The 19,381-nt window shown below is 42.7% G+C and overlaps 1 protein-coding gene across 1 annotated transcript in view; it reads right to left on the bottom strand.

Annotated features, from left to right (window-relative positions):
* ADAMTS10 (ADAM metallopeptidase with thrombospondin type 1 motif 10) overlaps nt 1-19,381 on the bottom strand; it is a 66,188-nt gene that overhangs the window by 12,771 nt on the left and 34,036 nt on the right. The window contains exons 14-18 of the mRNA XM_018567954.1: nt 17,348-17,450; nt 7,427-7,560; nt 5,556-5,679; nt 2,628-2,708; nt 307-470 (exon numbers count right to left, since the gene is read on the bottom strand). Coding sequence (XP_018423456.1) covers nt 307-470; nt 2,628-2,708; nt 5,556-5,679; nt 7,427-7,560; nt 17,348-17,450 — 606 coding nt within the window. The remainder of the gene's footprint in view (nt 1-306; nt 471-2,627; nt 2,709-5,555; nt 5,680-7,426; nt 7,561-17,347; nt 17,451-19,381) is intronic.

The raw sequence follows: 19,381 nt of genomic DNA, 5'->3' as shown, positions 1-19,381 counted from the left end.
CGTTCGTCCTTCGGGGGGGGGGGATTTGTACACTTTAGTGATCCTGCTCAAATTGTTTTTTTTTGGTTGCATACTCTACACTATGTGAGCCAGATTACAATCATTTACAGAGCTAGGGTTGCCAGAAAAGAGATGGACTTTGTTGTGGGATAAAAGAACAGTCTGTCATTCTTCTTACATTCAGTTCCCTCTAGTGGTGGCCAGGAGCAGCTGCTTCAGTAAAAGAATAATGTAAATATAATGCTTTCAATCTGGAGGACCCTTATGTCTTATGTCTCCTGGTTATGTGCACATTGAATTGCTTACCATAACAACTAAAGTTGTATTAGTAGGCCCTAAAGCCTCCAGTGATTCCGGCTCATCTTGGGGTCTTTTGTAGTGAAAGGCTGTTCTAGCTGCATCAAACCTTTTTGGGGCATCTGGAGGGAGTCTGCCATTAATAAAGTAATCTCCTCCTTCTGCCTTCAGGGCTGTTAAAAAAAAAAGTTCTCTCAGCTTTTTTGTTTTAAATAAACAATAAATAATCATTTTAGAATAAAGCAGCACATTTCCAAAATATAGCGTGTTTTGCAAATACATTTGTTATAAGACAGAAACAGAAACAGCATGCAGACAATAATATACAGATGACAGAGATTATTTAAAAATAAGTCACTTTATAAGAGCTTCTCTAAAGTTTAGTTCAGATGGGCTATAGTCTCCACTGCCCTTTGAAAAGCAACCACTGCCCGGCAATAATGCCATCTCCTAAATGCAGTTTTTTTTAAATCCCAATGGGATTTTCTATTGAAGTACGCGCATGGGTATGCGGTTTCGGTGTGGTCCCATTCATTTCAATTGGTGCATTAGACAAACGCGACATGCTGTTGATTTTTTGCTGTGAGGCGAAGCCTTGTGGCTGCTGCAATGCATACGGCTCTGTGCTGCTGCAGTGCTGACATTTCAGTGGGAGGCTGGGGGGCGGAAAAACCCGCACATCAACAGCGCACCTTTACCATGTGAATGAAGCCTAGGAAAAAAGTAAACTGCTGAACTGCTTATACTATCCTGAAAGTATTGTAAGTGGCAAAGTTCAGAAAATGCTCAGTTTTGGGCTCTAGTACTTCAGTTCTTTCAACTGGTGTTATCTTCAGGCTTTTCAATGGAGAAAAGGGTTGTGCCCATTACTCAATAGGTCAGTGGTGGCGAACCTTGGCACTCCAGCTGTGCCAAAACTACAAATCCTAACATGCATCTGCCTCTGGGAGTTATGTCTGTCAGAGCCTTGCAATGCCTCATGGGACTTGTAGTTCCAAAACAGCTGGAGTGCCAAGGTTCGCCACCACTGCAATAGGTGATGCCATTTAAATCACATGTGGAATGTGAATAAAATCCAGAATACACTACCTGTTGGGGGTATGGTAGAACTGAAGTTCAAATATATTGTTTTAGATTCAGTTTCATATACATTTCCAGGTGGAGCAGGACTTTCTTGGTACATCTGTATGGTACTGCAGTCTCTTGTAAATCAATCTATGCAATATACTGCCCTAAAAAGTCTCTTATATTGCAATACAACAGTCTGGCCATAGTTGACCTTCCTCAAATGTTTATCATAGAAATGAGGGCAAATAGAAATTTATAAACATGGAAGCTTATCTTTGAAAGCTACATTTACCTTTCTGACCACGTTTCATGTTTCACCTATATTTAGGGTGTAGCATGAAATATGGTCACATTGCCACCCCTCCCAGGCATGGGGCCTAAGGAACAGCACCTTCTGTACCTGTGCTTGGGAACCATACCTACTGTACTTGTGGTTGGAAAGAGCACCTACTGTACCTCTGGTTGAGAACATAGACCTCCATATGCTATTTCTGTCATATAGATCTAGATATAGAGAGGAGTTTAAATCTTATATTATATTGATTTAAGAAAACACCCATCTATGGTCAGGCTTAGGTGCTGGATGTGACTTAGGCAACCTATGAACTATGATTCCTGGTAGGGAAAGGATAGAACCCTTGTAAAATTTCTGTTACTGTCTGTGTCCCTGCTGTGGAGATTCACCATCTCCGTTTGTCCTGGTGACCATTGTCACCAGAACAGAAAGTGACAGGAAATCCAAATTTGTATGCTTGTCACTGGAACAGAGGGTGTGGAGAAAATGTTTAATGGGAACACCTGTTCCAATGACATCTGTCTAAGAGGGTACTTCCCCACACTTTGGAGAGATTTCCTTTCTCTTCCTGCAGTGTTTCTAGGACAGGAAGTAAAGGGAACTTTCCCTAACATGACATGAGCAGCAAACAAACAAATAAAAAATGACAGGGTTTTTTTTACATACCCTATTCTATCTAAACAAACAAACAAAAAGGTTTGGTCTATATATTCACTTTAGTGATTCTAAGGACAAGTCTGACTGAGCTCATCATAGAGCCATGGCAGCTGTGCTCCAATAAAAAGCAGGCTATGCAACACTTTTCGATTTGGCCAATGAGTTTGTGGCCCAATATTGCACAGTTTCCGTTGTCCACCACTAACCAGACTGGCCCATGTTTGACCATATTGGTTCTTGGTTTACTAAATAGATACTGTTAACTGATGTATGAATAAGATGACCATGAGTGGGTTTTAAATCTACTTACCCAGGTGGTTTTGTGAAAGGTTGAGCTGTTTAATGTTAATATGGACAGAACCTTTTGGAATCCAGATAACCTCCTCATATCCTTGAGAAATGGGGGAGGGAGAGAGAGGAACAAGCTGTAAGAGAGATGTTGGACATAACACTCAATCGTGTAAGGGCATAGCTCACATTCACACTGCATCTGTTTCACTTTCAGACATCCTGCAATTACAAGTACATGCATACGGGATGGGGATGGTGTCTGGAAGATCAGGGAATGAGAGGAACTTCTGGATCACTGACCTTATATCTAAATGTACTGTACAGGTAATGCACAAATCATTGCTCAAAACGATAGGAAAATCAGGAACAATGGTAAGTAGCATGGAGTTATATTGGCCAGATTTCTTTAAAGAAGAACTCCAGGAATTTTTTTTATTTACCCTTGCAGTGGGGCTCCCCCCACACTGCAAGGGTTAAATGCTCATTTGTGTCTAGATTTTAAAAAAAAGATATACTCACCCAAAGCTCCGAGCCGGATTCTTCTTAGACCGGTCCTCCTTGTGTCTCTCCCCATCCTCTGCACTGGTCTAAGGTCCTGGAAATCATCATGTTCTATACACAGTGTATAGATGTGAGGACGCTAAGGAAGATTCCAATGTACTGTGGAGGAGGAGAAAGGCTGGAGGGAGCGTTGTGACAGCTGGCCGGTTTATAGCCTTAGGTGAGTGTAACTTTGCTATTTTATTTCCTAGGCACAAACGAGCACTTAACCCTTTGCAGTGCGGGGGTAGCCCCACTGCAAAGGGTTAACAAAAATTTTTTCTGGAGATCTTCTTGAATGTGCTATAAAAACTGTATACAGAAATGTTCCTGATAATGGCATACAAACCTCTACCTGCATAGGAAAGTTAGATGGGACATTTCCCAGTGTTTTTCCCTAGGAGCTAGAAGTAAAATAGTGTTAACTGTAGGTGAATAACGACAATAGGGATTAACAGGCCCATTTGTAATCATAGATTAGAAGTCTACTATGCTGTAGCCTTCACGGAAGGTACGCCAATGGCTGTACAGACCAACGTCTGCTTGGAAACAACAAACAATTATTTAGAACTGAAGTGCTTTAAAATTAGGTGAAGTAATTCTCTAATAACTGTACGGCTCCACGATTCCCCCCACCAGCATTTTATCTAAAATTAGCAAAAGTGTGCCTGTCCGGACACAGAAATAATCCAGAGTACTCTGCACTATAGAACATACAACACAGGGAGTTAGTGTTGGCAGACCAGATACCAGTGTAGAAGGGGCAAGAGCTGATAGTGAACAGAGAATATAGTAGGACCAGGACCTAACCTCACCTTGAGAAATGCGGTACAGCAGGTATATGTGAAAAATGGACACAATGGGGATGTGGATGGACGGCAAGTACAACAATGGGGCAGGAAATCTCTGGACACAGCAGGACACCACATAGTGCCACCTTCATCAACACATATGCCCATTTTTCAGGAAACTACTGAATGTGTGGGGTGTCACATGTCAGGGCAGGCACAGCTCTGACAGGTAGTGCTGCAGCTAATGACTTTATTGCTTATTGCTGAGTATAATAGGTATAGTATAGGTAATAGCAACAAAGCTATGCGCACAGTTTTTTTGTACGCAGTTGGTATTGTGTATTCATGTAATTACCTCCTGTGGACTGGAACTTAAAGGAGAACTATGGGGTCAGTGTTTTTCCCCATAGTTCTCCTTAGGGTAACGGGAAGACACAAACTAGCGTCCTCCCGTCACCCTAGGCTCAGTATACCGCAAGCTACAGCTCGCGGTATACTGAGACGCCGCAGCCGGAGGGGATCCCGACTTAGACTATCTAGAGGCAGAGCCAGCTGTACCTGCCCCCTCCCCCGTCCGTTCCGCCAGTCAGCGCTGGCAGATCGGAGCGGGGAGAGGGGAATCCAGCCCCTCCCCCTGTCACGGCAGAGAGCCATGAGAGGATCGAGAGGTGAGCGAACCCGGTATGTGTTCGCTCACCTCCCGATCTACTGAGCTGACATGTGACAGTCTCATTGTCACAGGTCGGCTAGAACTATGAGGTGAGTGAAAAGCACTCACCTCATAGTTCTCCTTTAACTTCATATCATTCTACTGATATGTGATGCAGAGATGTAGCTTTCTGTGACAGCTGTAACTCAGTGAAGTGAAGATGATGGGGCTTTGTAAGGACAAATAAAGCTTCACAGCAGCAAACAATTCCTTTGTGTACTAGTGCTTGCAGGAACCTCATGTACTTTTTATATTACTGTATATATATTGTCTTGTTCATTATATCTGATCCCTCTTTTGGGGAACTGAACAATTTCAATGTACCAATAAACGTATAAAGGAATAAAATTTGAAATGGACGTTATCTGAAATTGTAAATTACATTTCCATAAAGGGTCCATAGGTCTATGCAGCCTGTACTAGTATTAGTACAGACGCAATAGTGTATTTAGCTGGCTTAGAGGAAAAGGATATAAACAAAGTGAGAGTAATGCAGGTCTACACCTTATGAAATGGAACATCTGAGGTCTGATTTTTTTTCTTCACCTAATATGTTGGTAACGGCATAGGGAAACTACTGAAATTTAATTTATAATTTCATATTAACATAGATGTTAACTGTTTGATACTGATTTTTCGTGTTACTGAGATTAGATTTTATGCCCTACTAACTATACTTTCCGCAAATAAATGGTTTATAATTCTGCATGACGTATGCTACCTTATGTAACTCTTTAATTTGTACAATTAATACATTTCTATGGAAATGAAAGTTTGTGTTTACTACCAGGCGAAACATTGAGACATCAAGGGCCCATCCATTTGAAAAATAAATGTAATAATTTAGTTGTAATCTCTCCTTTTAGGCGATGCAACTCAGCTTCTACGATTGACTATTTTTTCTCACCTCCCTCAAACAAAGACTGGTTGAAGATTCCCTCAATGGTCTCACATGAGTTGCCATCTCCTCCACACACGCGACATTTGTCTTCCTTAACATCAGATCCTAAGATTCGATCACAGCCCACGTGCTATTGTTAAAAAAGAATAAAAAAATGTCCACATGTTACATTACTTTTGAAAAGCATAGCTCGTACCTTCCTAAGATTGTTAGATACCAACTCTAACCATCAATGATATTTTGGGCTGGAACCACGTGATTGAATTGTTTGTCAGCTTCTTATATGTAGACAACAGTGGCCAGATTTTCCTGCACCTTCCTCAATTGAGAAGTTTACTATTATCAAACTTCCCAAACCTCTCCATCCCCCGTTGTATAAAAGTGACCCTCTGGTGTCTATATTTTCCTCTCTTACTTCCATCTGGGTGCTGCACAACAGGAGGGTAGGGGAGCATGCGTGGGTGTCTCATACTCAGAAGTACCAGGATTTTCATTATGGCTCCAGCAGCAGTTGAATAACTACTGTGCATTGGCAAAATTATGAAGCCTGGTGGGGATATCTCCCCTCTGGAGACCAAGAGGTGGACTAAAGCCAGCAAGTGATACAGCTTAAAGCAAACCTGTGCTTTGTCCATGCAAAGTGAAGCATTTAATGCCCCCCTATAGTACTCCTGAGTATGGAGGAGCACCCATCTTACTCTCATGTGACAACACTAGTGCTGGCCCTGCACTGCTATTGATTGGCCCTGTATGGTCACATGGGTGCAGGAAGCCCTATGTAAGCTCTAAATAATGTAGTTTGGAGCTTACACAGTACTTTTCTCACTCGCAGTAGCAGAACAGAGTGCTACTTGGGAGTGAGCCAAACTTCTTGCTTTTGCCCTGCATGGTGGAATCATAGGTTTACTTTAACGGCTATTTTGCAAAATGACAATTGGAGTTGGGCTTAAACATTCATAAACTCTATGTGTCATTAAGCAAAGACCCTTATAGTGTGAAAAAGATGTTTTGTCACTACTGATGGGTTTTAAGGTGCAAGGGGATACGCTGGATGGAAGCAGTTTAATCTCTGCCTAGTATACTTAAAATGAAATATGATCTATATGTGCTAGAAATGTATTTGTTTAAAAAAAGAAGTGGGTCAGAGTGTAAAGATTACCATTTGAGGTCAGAAGACACCAAAATAATAGCCATAATCATTTTTCAATATTGGAACACACAAATTGTTAAATTTTGTTAAAGCCCATTTTATTTTTGGAAGTGTAAGTATGGAAGTGTTAAAACTCCTGCAGGTTGCTATTGTTCTGTGTGTGTTCTTTAGAAAGATTCATTCTGTTTGTCCTGGTGACCATTGATACCATTGAACTTTATGGGAAATACAAAATTTTAAAGCTGTGATCTGAACAGGTAGTGAAGGGAAATCTTCTAATAGTCACACATGTTCTAGTGACAAATGTCTAATCAGTAAACTGTAACCAATTACTATTCTACCTGATATCCTTGCCATGCCAGAGTAGCTATTATGGTTGTCAGAACTCCACAACTTCATAAATTATGTATCTTTGCCTACCTGCTCCACTACAGTAGGCTTAATGTCTGGACAGCTTATATGAGCATGGAAAGGAAAGCTCACATTGTATCTTGGGAGCTAGCTATTTTCCTCTTGTTTTGCCTACTGTTTAGACATGACATGTTGAAGAAGAGAAGGGGACAACAGACAAGAGCTAAAACATAAATGTCTTAATATGTTTCTGCAATTTTAGATGTAAAACAAACTTGGATAGCTTTTAATTGTTACTTAAGTTAGGACAAGTAATGTTACTTTTAGTACAGATGCACTATAAAGGGATTATAAATAATCTAATCATCATACGTACCTTGCACTCTCCATTAACACAGATATCATAGGACTCTGGTCTGCAGGGTGTTCCATCTATCACAGCTGCCGCTCTCTCTGTGTAGAAGTTAAAGCCTTCCGCCAAGCAGTTGAGTGAACAAGCCTTTACCCCACCTACAATTATACATGTCTGTCATTTAGGATAACTCTCTTATTTGGCCTTAAACAGAATAATGCTCACACTATAAGGTTACAAAATCCTTGTCATAAAGTGTAAACAGTTACTTAATTGCAAGACTTTTATATCTATCAAAACTCTTTTGCATAGAAAATATAACTAAATTCTTAGGAATGTAATATTATTCTTAGAGTTGAATCCTGATCATGGCTATTATCAGTTAGGGGCATTCCTCATTTGTTTCACAGGATATAAATTGAGTTTCTATGCTCCTAATGCCTGTGTAAAGAAAGAATATGCCTTGGAGATGTAGCTATAATCTAATTAAAGGCTGTGCATAGGGAGGAAATGTAGGCGAGTTCCTTTTGCTACTTCCTAGTGATGCGCACCTGCTGGATAACTACATCTCCTATGATTCCCACCTTTGCATTCATTTGGGGACATTTATGAAGCAAATTTGGGACACAGTTTTACAGTATACGGTTTTACAGTGCATTTGCAACCCATGAGCCTGTATTTCTGGGTAGGCAACTGAGCAAGGTTTGCAAAGTTCTATAAGATATTTATTACTGAAGCTGCATGAATAGATGCATGCCTATTGCCTAAGGCCCCATTCACACACGAATCGGCCTGCACGTACAGCTCCGTGCTGCGTGCGGGGCCGTACCAAGTAGCTGCTGGGAAGGACAGGTGCTGTGTGTGATTAGAACGCAGCCCCCGTCCTTCTCTATGGGGCTACGCGGCCGTATGCCCCCCTACGCTCACCTCATTTGCAGGTCCGTAGGGGTGCGGGTTTTCTGGCCGGGACGCATACATGTTCCATTCCAGCGGCGTATGAATATGATCACACGCACCCCTACGGACCTGCAAATGAGGTGAGCGTAGGGGGCGTACGGCCGCGTAGCCCCATAGAGAAGGACGGGGGCTGCGTTCTAATCACACGCAGCACCTGTCCTTCCAGGCAGCTACTTGGTACGGCCCCGCACGCAGCTCGGAGCACGGAGCTGTATGCGCAGGCTGATTCGTGTGTGAATGAGGCCTTACCGTTCTTAAAGCACTGTGCTGTGAAAAGCACAGGAAACCAAACTAGGGAGAATTGACCTTCTACATCTCCTTCACTCAGCATTTTCAAGTATTGTACTTTTGATAAATGTGTTTAGTGCATTACTATTTCTGTACTAAAAGTAACGATACACTGTGACTGGTTTGTAAGCCAGCTTTGTGAGTTCTCTGTTGTTACTATATTTGTTAGGCTTTCGTTTGAAAGTTTCAGCTAATTTTCTCAATACAAATATATATTGGTATTTTAAAGCGTAGGCAAAAGCTCTTTAAGATTTTGGTAGAGTGGAAGGGTTAAAATCTTTTTTTGCTGTCTGTGTCCCCTCTGGGAAGATATACACCTCTAATGTTACCGACAATGAAAGTGTGTGTGTGTGGGGGATCCAAAAGTTTACAGTTGTTCACAGGTGAGGGAAAATCTTCCAATGGGGAATCTAACTGTACAATTTTCTTTCCTTTACCTCTACCAACAACTATGTAGTGCAATGGCTTGCTTGTTTGAATACAAATTGAATAAATTGTTTAGATATGTCCTCGTATTACTAGAGGAGAATGTTCAGAGAATGTACAATTAGATTATATATATATGGCCACTTATTCGGGGGTATTTCCTCTAAGGTCTGGTTGCATCTGTAGGGCAGGAAGTGAAGGAAAATGTATCCAGTCGTACAAAGACAGCAAAAAAAAAACCTGATGGGGGTTTTCCTTTCCTACCCTATCCAAAAGTCTGAAAAAAAGTTTTGGCTATACATACAGTTTAGGATAATTAGTTAAGTTAGTTATAGAAATACAAAATCTGCACTACATCTAACAAAGCCTTCTAAGATTTTTGAGCCAATACTGAGACTGGGGACACAAAGCAGCTGTCTTTGTGAATGAGAATATTATAGCAATTGCTCTTTGTCAAACTGCTGGGCCACCGTGTCAGAGAGGCCTAGGCATTCCAGATCCAGATGTGGTTTATGCTGACAAAAACTTGATCTAGATTTTGCTAATGATAAACATACTATTATATTGTAAGCCAAATGATTACAACTCAGAATTTTAGACGTGTTAAAGTATAAAGTCAGTTATGAGTACATGCTGATTCTTGTGTATCAGTGTGTTGGGTTCTATACACTTGTCTTGTGTAGACAAGGTTCCCTGTACTCTTGATCTCTGGAAGGATTTAGCTGCATCTGGTGTAGATAAGCTTTGTTCCCAGCCTCATTTTCCCTTTGCACCTCTGCACTCTCCCTTCAGGAATGCGCTGAGCTGAGCATTTCAGCTAAATCTTCCACTGTTGAAATAGTATGCTGAATCTCCCAGGGGGAAAATTCCCCAACAAGCAAGTGAGGGGAGGAGGTGGGGTGAACAGAACATTGAATGGATGATTCGTGAAGGGCGGCTTGACACATGGGTGTGAAATAAACACATAGCAAACATTTTACATGGAAGACCGAGAGACAGGTGCAGAATATGTTATACATACTTTATACAATGTCAAATTCTACACTGTTGTATAAATGCTGTAGGCTGTCTTCCATTAATGCAGCTGTATTAGGTTGGTTAAAATAAGATATTTAAGTCCATGAACATGAGTACAGGACAGGGTGTTAGGCAGAGCCGTAGCGAAGCACTCACCTTGGGCGCAGGCTGGGTGGGGGCGCAGCCAGGACCCTGGTATTCCGCCAGTTGGAGGGTGGCGTGGCCCAAAGAAGTGATGGAGAAGAAGGGGAGTGATATACTGATAGTAGTATCTGTGTGTGACACCTGTGTACCTGCCTCCATACTAGTATGTAATACAAGAGTTTTATCTATTATTTAAATTATAGTAGAAAATTATGTGGGGGGGTGCTCAATGGGGACAGTATGGACTCCATACTGTCCCCATTGAGCGTTCTCTGCAGACCTTACTAATCACTTTGTTTTCGGCCGGAGCTCAGTGAAGAGCTGCGGCTGAAAGCACAGACAGCCTAACCAGGAGCAGGTGCTCCCACAAATCAGGCTTGCATCCGTGACCACAAGCCTGACTGAATTTCCACTCGCCTGCACTGCATTTCCACTTGCCAAATGCAAGCAGGCGAGTAGAAATTTTAAGCCCTGATTAAAATAATAGAGAGAAAACTATTTTTTAAAACAGCTGTAATTGATGAAGTTCCTGCCCCCCCCTCCCACTGATATCTCTCTCCCCCCCCACCTCGCAAACTACCCCACCTACACCCTTAAGGCTGTGACACACTGCACGCAAACTGCGGAGCGGTGGCGCTTTGCCTTTGCGTGCATTGTGTATGCACAATTGTCTTGTCTTAATGCACCATTGTGCATTGTCTCTCCTGCACGTCAGCTTGTGAGAGCTTGCATAGCTGAGCGTGCCGTGATGAAAAATGTAATCTTCAGCCAATCAGCTCATGCATATAAACCCACGCGTCAAGATGCGAAGGACATTCGGTTGTTACATGCGAGCCGATTGGCTAAAGATGCAATCTTTTGTCTTACTGCACTCGGCTCACACACTGCATGCGAAGCTCCTGACAGCTTTGCTTCGCTCTGCACAGCTTTGCATGCAGTGTCTCACGGCTTTATACTACGCCCCATATCAACCACTGTGGGAAGGAGCTGTGGAGCATCAGCCTGCTGGGAGCTGTAGTCCCAGGAGGCAATGTCAGTGTCTTAGTGGTTAATGTGACCCTCTTCCTCCTGTCCAGGCCCATCCAAGTGGCGGAACTCCAGGGCGCGGTCACACTGCTTCAACTCTATTAGTTCTGCCACTTGGGGGGCACTGACAGGAGTAAAGGGGCCCTATCAACCACCAAGGCACTGACATTGACTCCTGGGACTACAGCTCCCAGTAGGCCAACCCTCCACAGCTTCCTCCCGCAGTGGTTGATACTCATGCCAGTGGCAGAACTACCAGGGTTGCAGCGGCTGCACTGAGCACAGAAAGCCCCAACTGACAACAGAGAGCCCCAACTGACAACAGAGAGCCCGCACTGACCACAGAGAGCCCGCACTGACCACAGAGAGCCCACGCTGACCACAGAGAGCCCACACTGACCACAGAGAGCCCACACTGACCACCGAGAGCCCACACTGACCACCCGAGAGCCCCCACTGACCCTGGAAATATCAGGCTGCGAGTCTGGAGCAATACAGAGTACATAGCTTCATATTATTCTGCATTGCTATATATTGTATTACTGGGATTTGTAGTCCTCTATAGCGGGTGCCATTCTGCATTGCTGTATAACGTATTGCTGGGACTTGTAGTCCTCTATAGCCAGTGCCATTCTGCATTGCTGTATAATGTATTGCTTGGACTTTTTTTTTACCTCTACAGTTGGTGGTATTCTGCAATGCTGTATAATGTATTGCTGGGACTTGTACTTCTCTATAGTTGGCGGTATTCTGCATTTCTGTATAATGTATTGCTGGGATTTATAGTCCTCAATAGGCCGGTGCCATTCTGTATTAGTCAAAAAGTTTTCTTTAACTCTTGGCGTTAATGGCTGCCAGCTGTAAAACCTCTTTATGGCCTGGGGTGGAGCTCAGCTGCGGAATTCCGTTTGTAAGTCAATAGGTCTGAATACACATAAACAGCAGCAACAAGTTGCAATGTTAACTTCACATCACAGCTGAAAGTCATTAGTTTGAATGAACCCTTAGCAACAGTAGCAAATCTGATATGTTAACTTCACATCACAGCTTAAAAGGAGAACTATGGGGTTAAGGCTTTTCCCCATAGCTCTCCTTAGGGTAACGGGAGGACACAAACTAGCGTCCTCCCGTCACCCTATGCTCAGTATACCACGAGCTACAGCTCGCGGTATACTGAGACGCCACAGTATACCGCGAGCTACTGCTCGCGGTATACTGAGGCGCCGCAGCTGAAGCGGATCCCGACAATTATGTCAGGATCCACCCAGCTGCGTGAGTGACAGCTGGCTCTGCCTATCTAGAGGCAGAGCCAGCTGTACCCGCCCCCTCCCCCGTCCGATCCACCAGTCAGCTCTGGTGGATCGGAGCGGGGAGGGGGAATCCAGCCCCTCCCCTGTCACGGCAGAGAGCTGTGACAGAATCGAGAGGTGACCGCTGTGTGTTCGCTCACCTCCTGATCTACTGATCTGACCTGTGACAGTCTCATAGTCACTAGGTCGGCTAGAACTATGAGGCTGAGTGCAAAGCACTCACCTCATAGTTCTCCTTTAAGGTCCTTAGTTTTGAATGAAAGCGTAGCAACAGTAGTAAGTCTGAAATGTTAACTTCACATCACAGCTGAAAGTCATTAGTTTGAATGAACCCTTAGCAACAGCAGCAAGTCTGAAATGTTAACTTCACATCACAGTTTAAGTCAATGGTTTTGGTAACATAAGCAGCGGTGGTGGAAATACTTGCTGTTTAGCTGTACTGCTGTTTTAGGAATCCATCCATGCAGTGAGGCTGAATAGTGGCTGTAGAGACTGGGGCTGGGAAGTCCTGTGCACCTGTCTCAGGCTTGCCGTGCACTATGAGTCTCAGCAGCCTAGGGAGCTAGGGAGTAGCTGCAGTTCAGGATGGAGAACGGAGGTGCTCAGAGCTTGTCCAGCATCCGCATTCATTGCAGGAACGCCGGACAAGTGAGAGACTGTGGCTTAAGCTGAAGAGGGAGGCGGAGCGGCGTGATGTCAGCGGACGGGGGCCGGAGCCACCCTTCGTCTCAGACGCCGGAGGGTTAGGTATACGGGATCTGTTACACCAGCTGAACGATCCATTTGCTGCTGCATACTCAAAGTTTTCAACAGTTTATCACAGTTTTTCACACAGACTTGAGAGGCTGCTCATCCAAGGCTCTGGGGCTTCCACCACGAACATAGAAAACAGTTTTATACCCCACTCTCAGGGAAAGCAAGCTATGATTCTGATGAAGTGGGCTACACCCTGAAACGCATCAATCTTGGCTGACTGCGGCCGGTGGACGGTGATGTGACCAGAGGCAACCGTGTTACATAGTCGGGGCAATACCATGTTGGGTTAACAGACAATGTGGCCTCTTGTTTGTTGATAAAGCGTGATGAAAACGTTTGCTTGTGAGCACATTTATCCCTTGTTTTATTTATCTTAATAAACAATTTTACACATGGAGGTGGCGCCCTGTTCCCTTTTGTTTTCTACATTCTGTATTAGTGTATAATGTATTGATGGGACTTGTATTCCTCTACAGTTAGTGGTATTCTGCATTGCTGTATAATGTATTGCCGGGACTTGTATTCTTCTATAGTTGGCAGTATGGTTACATCTCTGAGGGATGAATTACCATGAAAAACACATTAATTCTTCAATTTAAAGTTTGTTTACAGTCTAAATAAATAGATTAATACCCAAAGCACTATTTTGATACCTTATTTAACTACACTGTACGTTTCTTTTTTATGAAGTTGTTATTCATGCTTAGTTACATATCTTTATGTTTCATATGTAACAGAAATAAACAGTTCAGATTTAATTAATTTCCTTGTTATTTGTTTATTTTCCTCAAAAAACATCGAGGGGGCGCACAATTTTCTGTTCTTGCCTCGGGAGAAAAAGAAGCTTGCTACAACTCTGGTGTTAGTGGAAAAGTCTGCAAGGCACATTATTACATTTTGTTTGGTCTAGTAATTTTAACAATACATTCGAAACCAACACACAAAAGAGTATCCGCAGAGGCTATTATTTTTTAATTGATCTGTTTTTTATCGTATTTTAATTTCGATTTATAAAACATACTTCACAATAACATACTGTATTTACGGGCTTTTACCTCTTATGAGGTTTTGGTAATAATATTTGTATTCATTTGATGTCCAAACATTTTCACAGCCTATTAGTATAAATATATGAAGTGTCAGGTTATCTCTATTGAACTCTGACTCTTCAATATGATGATTAGAATATAGGACTTTAAAAATAGATTTCTGGTGACCAAAATGTGGCCTGGCTCTCTGAGTGAGGCCAATTGTGTGCTGGGCTGCCGCTTGTTGGGTACCTATAGGCAGTTTGCAGAGCGGCAGTGGGGTGCCGGGTGCTGGAATGCTCTCTGCAATACTGTATTGAAAGAACACCTGTAGTACAGCCAGGCGATCTCCACCTGACAGTATAAGTATAGTCCTGGCCGGATGGGGAAGGAGAGAGTGGCACAAGAAAGCGTAATGAGGGAAGTAGCCACTGACCAACTATGCACAGATGGGGGGTTACCAGCACTGGCATTGACCACCAACGTGTGTGGGTGTGTGGGGTGTGTGGGGGGGTAACAGGACTGCCACAGACCACTAAGGGCAGGAGCTTTACCAGAACTGCCACTGACCACCAAAGCAGAGATGTTAAATTTGCACTGCCACTGCTGACTTATTTCAGCTCTCAATCAATTTTTCAAGCCTTAAAATGACTGGTGTTGTAGCTGATCACATGTGCAACAACTGCAATACAAGTAGAGGCTAAGATGGCACATTACTTGGCTGTAAAGGACAATGTGGTGTAGTTTCTATTTAATCAGGAGCCTCCTGATTCAGGGTGTTGATTGAACAGGTGTTCCTATGTAGGAGATTCTGGATGCATAATAATATTTTGTTTACTTGTTTTCAAATTATTTTTGGCACTGAGCACTTTATTTATAAACTGTTTCTTTTTGTTTGGCATTACATAAATTGTGATTCAGTGTGGTTAATTAGCTAGCACTATTTTTTAGGTGAGTATAGTTCTGTGTTTATTTTTGTTTAAAGTTTTTATTGTCTGCTTATAAGCACAGCAGCTGATACATTTTTTATGCAAGATTAGCACTTTACATATAGACATACAGGGGGGAATTTATCATACTGGGGCAGACAGAAACTGCAGCAGTTGCCCATGGCAACCAATCAGCATCTCTCTTCAGTTTGCTTAGTTGGCATTTGAAAATGAGAGAGAGAAGCTGAATGGTTGCAGTGCAAATCTGCTCCAGATTTCGTCTGCTCCAGTTTTGATAAATTCCCCTCACTGTATTTAGGCCAGCATTTCTTAACCTTTTTTTTTAAGTCTTGGCACTCTTTTGAGTTAAAATTTGAAATATGTAAATGTAAAAATGGCCTCTCAAAAACCATGCAAGACTCTTATCTGAGATAGGGGTCTGGTATGGCTTTTAAGGGAAGGCCCCCTGCAAAAACACAAAAAAGAGGGGTTCCTCCCTTTCATACTAGAAGCCCCTCTTTCACCTCAGATGCCCCATTTACACCAGAGCCCCTTCTTTTCAAAGCATTTTTTCCTCCCATAGGAATACGTTTTTATTTTTCTTTCTCTTACCCTGTTGCTTATAGAAACTGTTAAGTATTTTCTTCCTCTTGCTGTGTTTCCCAAAGTTAAACAAATTGTACTTTCCTTTAAAAGTGACACAGAACACCTTTCTTTGTTCTTCTCTCACTGTTTTACCTATAGCAGTGGTTCTCAACCTGTGTAACCTCAGGACCCACATTTGTCCTTGGTCATTAAGTTGTGACCCAAGTTGCATCGCATTGGAATGCACAACATTGCGGTACCGTGCGTTTTGGTGTGGGCGATCGAGGTGTGAGGCGAGTTTTGGGGTGCCATTCAAATGAATGGCAAGGCAACGCACCTCCCGCACAGACACATTCTAGCACACGCACATACACACAACAACAAAAAATATTTAAAAATGTTTTTTTTTTAAGAGCCATCCAGTCTTCCTACCTAATGAGAACTGGAGTGGATCCTTAGCCTTGGGTCCAGTGTGGGCTGCTGTAGTGCGACAGAGCTCCATCCATATGTGCATCGCTTGTACAGCTCCCTTGTGGTGTCGGGAGCGAGAATGTAACGCCACTCTGGCTCAGGCACCTCTGCAGGGCACATAGGGAGCTGTAAGCAATGCATGTATGGATGGAGCTCCCGTGCGACCATACCCCCAGCCCACCCCACTTCAAGATGACACTCCCCACCGGCAGCATATTTTAAATGGCTGGTCGGCGTGAGAACTGACAGTGCTGAGCTAGGAGCCTCTCACCTAGTGCAGTGGAAGGCATGCAGCGACCCATTGAACACAGGGTTGCAACCTACTTTTGGGTCACGACCCACCAGTTGAGAACCAGGGACCTATAGCAAGCATCAGTATTTTTTTTTCTTTCACAGTTTTCCATAGTAACCAACTGGCAATTCCCTTTAAAAGTGGCACGGAACACTTTTTATGTTTGGCATTATGTAAATTATTGTTCATTGCAAGTTGATTACGATAATTATTAGGTATCTGTGTTTATTATAAGTTGTATTGCACACATCAGTAAATACTTCTCTCCATTTCCCACCAGATTAACTTGAACTGATTCTATATTTTCCTGGAGACTCTTTTTGAGGCACATAATATTCTGTACAATCCACAAACGAATTAATACTTCAGCAATGTCAAGACAAAGAACTCTTTATAAGGGATGACATCACTTACAAACTCTCCACTGACCCGTTATAGAGGAAAGAGTTTTAGACCACTAAAGTGGTGGCAGTTAAGTAAAAAGATATATTTTTAACAAATAAGGAATACTTTTTGCTGGATCATATAAACTAAACTTTTTACTACTTTAACCTTTTAAAATCTTAGAAGGCAAGCCCATAGCATTGCACATTTCCATATTATTTTCCCCCAGAGTTCAAACAGAAAATACACATCACTGCTTTTCGTTCCATGTTAGGCTTGTGGTTTTCTCATAGAGCACTTAGTAAAGATACTGTTCTAATAGAGATACCTGCCTCCTTTGTAGCTTTTCCATGAATAGTATTTGCCTCGAAATGCCACATTGTCAAATTCTGCACACTGCATCTCCCGGAAGTCCTGGAACCCAGGTGGGCAGTCCTGAAAACAAAATCAATTTAGTTATGTACTTAGAGGATGTGGATGTTATGTTGTGGTACTGTCATGTTACACATGTATTCTGATATGCCTTTAAATATTATTTATTTTATCTGTCACTGGTATTTGTCTCCACCTCTCCCCATAGTTCAGTTTTCTTCTGATAGATAGCTCCACCCTTTATTATGTTCCACTCTGCATCTCACCCACATGACCTTTGCTGAGTGGATCACATTATGATCTTTTGACCTATCCTATGTTAACTGCTGTAAAGATCTGCGCAGCTTGGACTAAACTTCTCAACGATCTTCAAGGTGTCATTGGATTGAGTCAAATGTCTGCCGACTCACTGAGATTGGAGTTACTGCCATCTTGCCACAACTGTAAGTTACGGAGATCACACTTTCAATGCTTAGACTAATAAGGCTGAATAGGCAAACTAAAGAAACTTTGCATGTAAGGGGATTAGATTAGGGTCCCTGTAATTTGAAAGCTGAAATCTGTGCTCGGGGTTACCGCTCCTAGCATGGAAAATTCACCCCGAGCCAGACTCGGGAATACCGCCAGGGAGGTTAAATAAATATTCTCTAAATACAAAACACAAGAGACCTGTGAATTCATACTTCACTGTTGGTGCCCTTTGTGTATATCTGTGCAATAATCCAACATGAAACAACTTCTGTATTTTGCTTCTGTGCAGGAGCTTGCTTCCTGTAATAAAGTCTGTCCACTGCTGCTCTCTCTCCCTGTGCACAGTGACTGGTCTTGTGTATGCTACCCTGTAATTTTTGGTAGGCAGCCTGTAGTGGGAAAACCTGCTGAGTTCCACCCAGGACTCTGTTTTATGTGCAGGCTGTGCCCAGTGATGATGTCACCACTTTTCTACTTCATCAAGGTATCTTCCTTGAAAATGTGTGCACCCAACCCAACAATCCAGAGGAGTTAAATGCATGACCAAAAAGGAGCCTTCCTTCAAAAGGCAAATTAATAAGATGTTGTTTAAATATTCCAAGCATACAGCCACAGTGCTGTAGTCACTGCCATGTGAGACAACAACTTAGATACCTGCAAAAGGTCCACAATGACTAAAGTCAAGAGCCTGAAATTACAGATTAGCAAGTTACAAGGAACAGGGATCCTGCTCCTAGTTAGATGGAAAAAAGGCAAAATGTGATCCATTGAGACAATGTAAGTTGCTGGAGAGTTATTCCAGTTAATTCTAACTGGGATTTAAATAGTGAGTCCAACTGTTTATCAGGGAAGTTATTAAAAAATAATGGCCCATCACCTAGAGAGATCAGATGCATTTTATGGTGAAAAAAGTCCACAAAGGGTGGGGATAATTTATCAAGAAATTCCCTATCAAAAGGAAAAAGCTTCTGTACATTATCCAGAGGAAGATGTTTGTAAAGCATGTTCCCAGTTCCCAAAGAGGAACTGTTCAAGGACAGAGGATGTGGGGAATGTCTTTGTGTTACCAGTAGCCAAAAAGACCTGATACAACAAGTTGATCTTCTAGATGCATAACAGAGCATACTACATCAAAAACAATTGTGTGTATATCAGAGTCATGAGAAATCTGAGGAATTATAGGGGGTTATTCACTATGGAACCGAAGGATACAGCCGTAGCTTTGGCTGATTCTTTGGCTCTCTTTGACCGCCGGACCCCTTCGATTTAGTCGAACCGAAGAGCTGCTGTACGGGCTATTCACAATAGTCCGTACAGCAGCCGAAGGCAGCCAAGCGGCTCAGCCGAGCCAAAGGCATATGCTTCGGCTCTACTGAGCCGCAGTGACAACTGAAGCATGGAGAAAGGTCGGCTGAAGACTCTGCTAGAAGACTCTGGCAGGTGTCGGCTAATAGGAAACAGTTGGCGGAGCTAGCTGACACTGCTAGCTCTGCCCAATTGTTTTTCTTTTGCTGGCTTCTTTG

The sequence above is a fragment of the Nanorana parkeri genome, unplaced genomic scaffold, assembly GCF_000935625.1.
Source record: "Nanorana parkeri isolate BGI_ZX_2015 unplaced genomic scaffold, ASM93562v1 scaffold1120, whole genome shotgun sequence".
NCBI classification, from domain to species: Eukaryota; Metazoa; Chordata; class Amphibia; order Anura; family Dicroglossidae; genus Nanorana; species Nanorana parkeri.
Note: the sequence above shows the minus strand (reverse complement) of the source record. Positions and strands in the feature narration are given on the sequence as shown.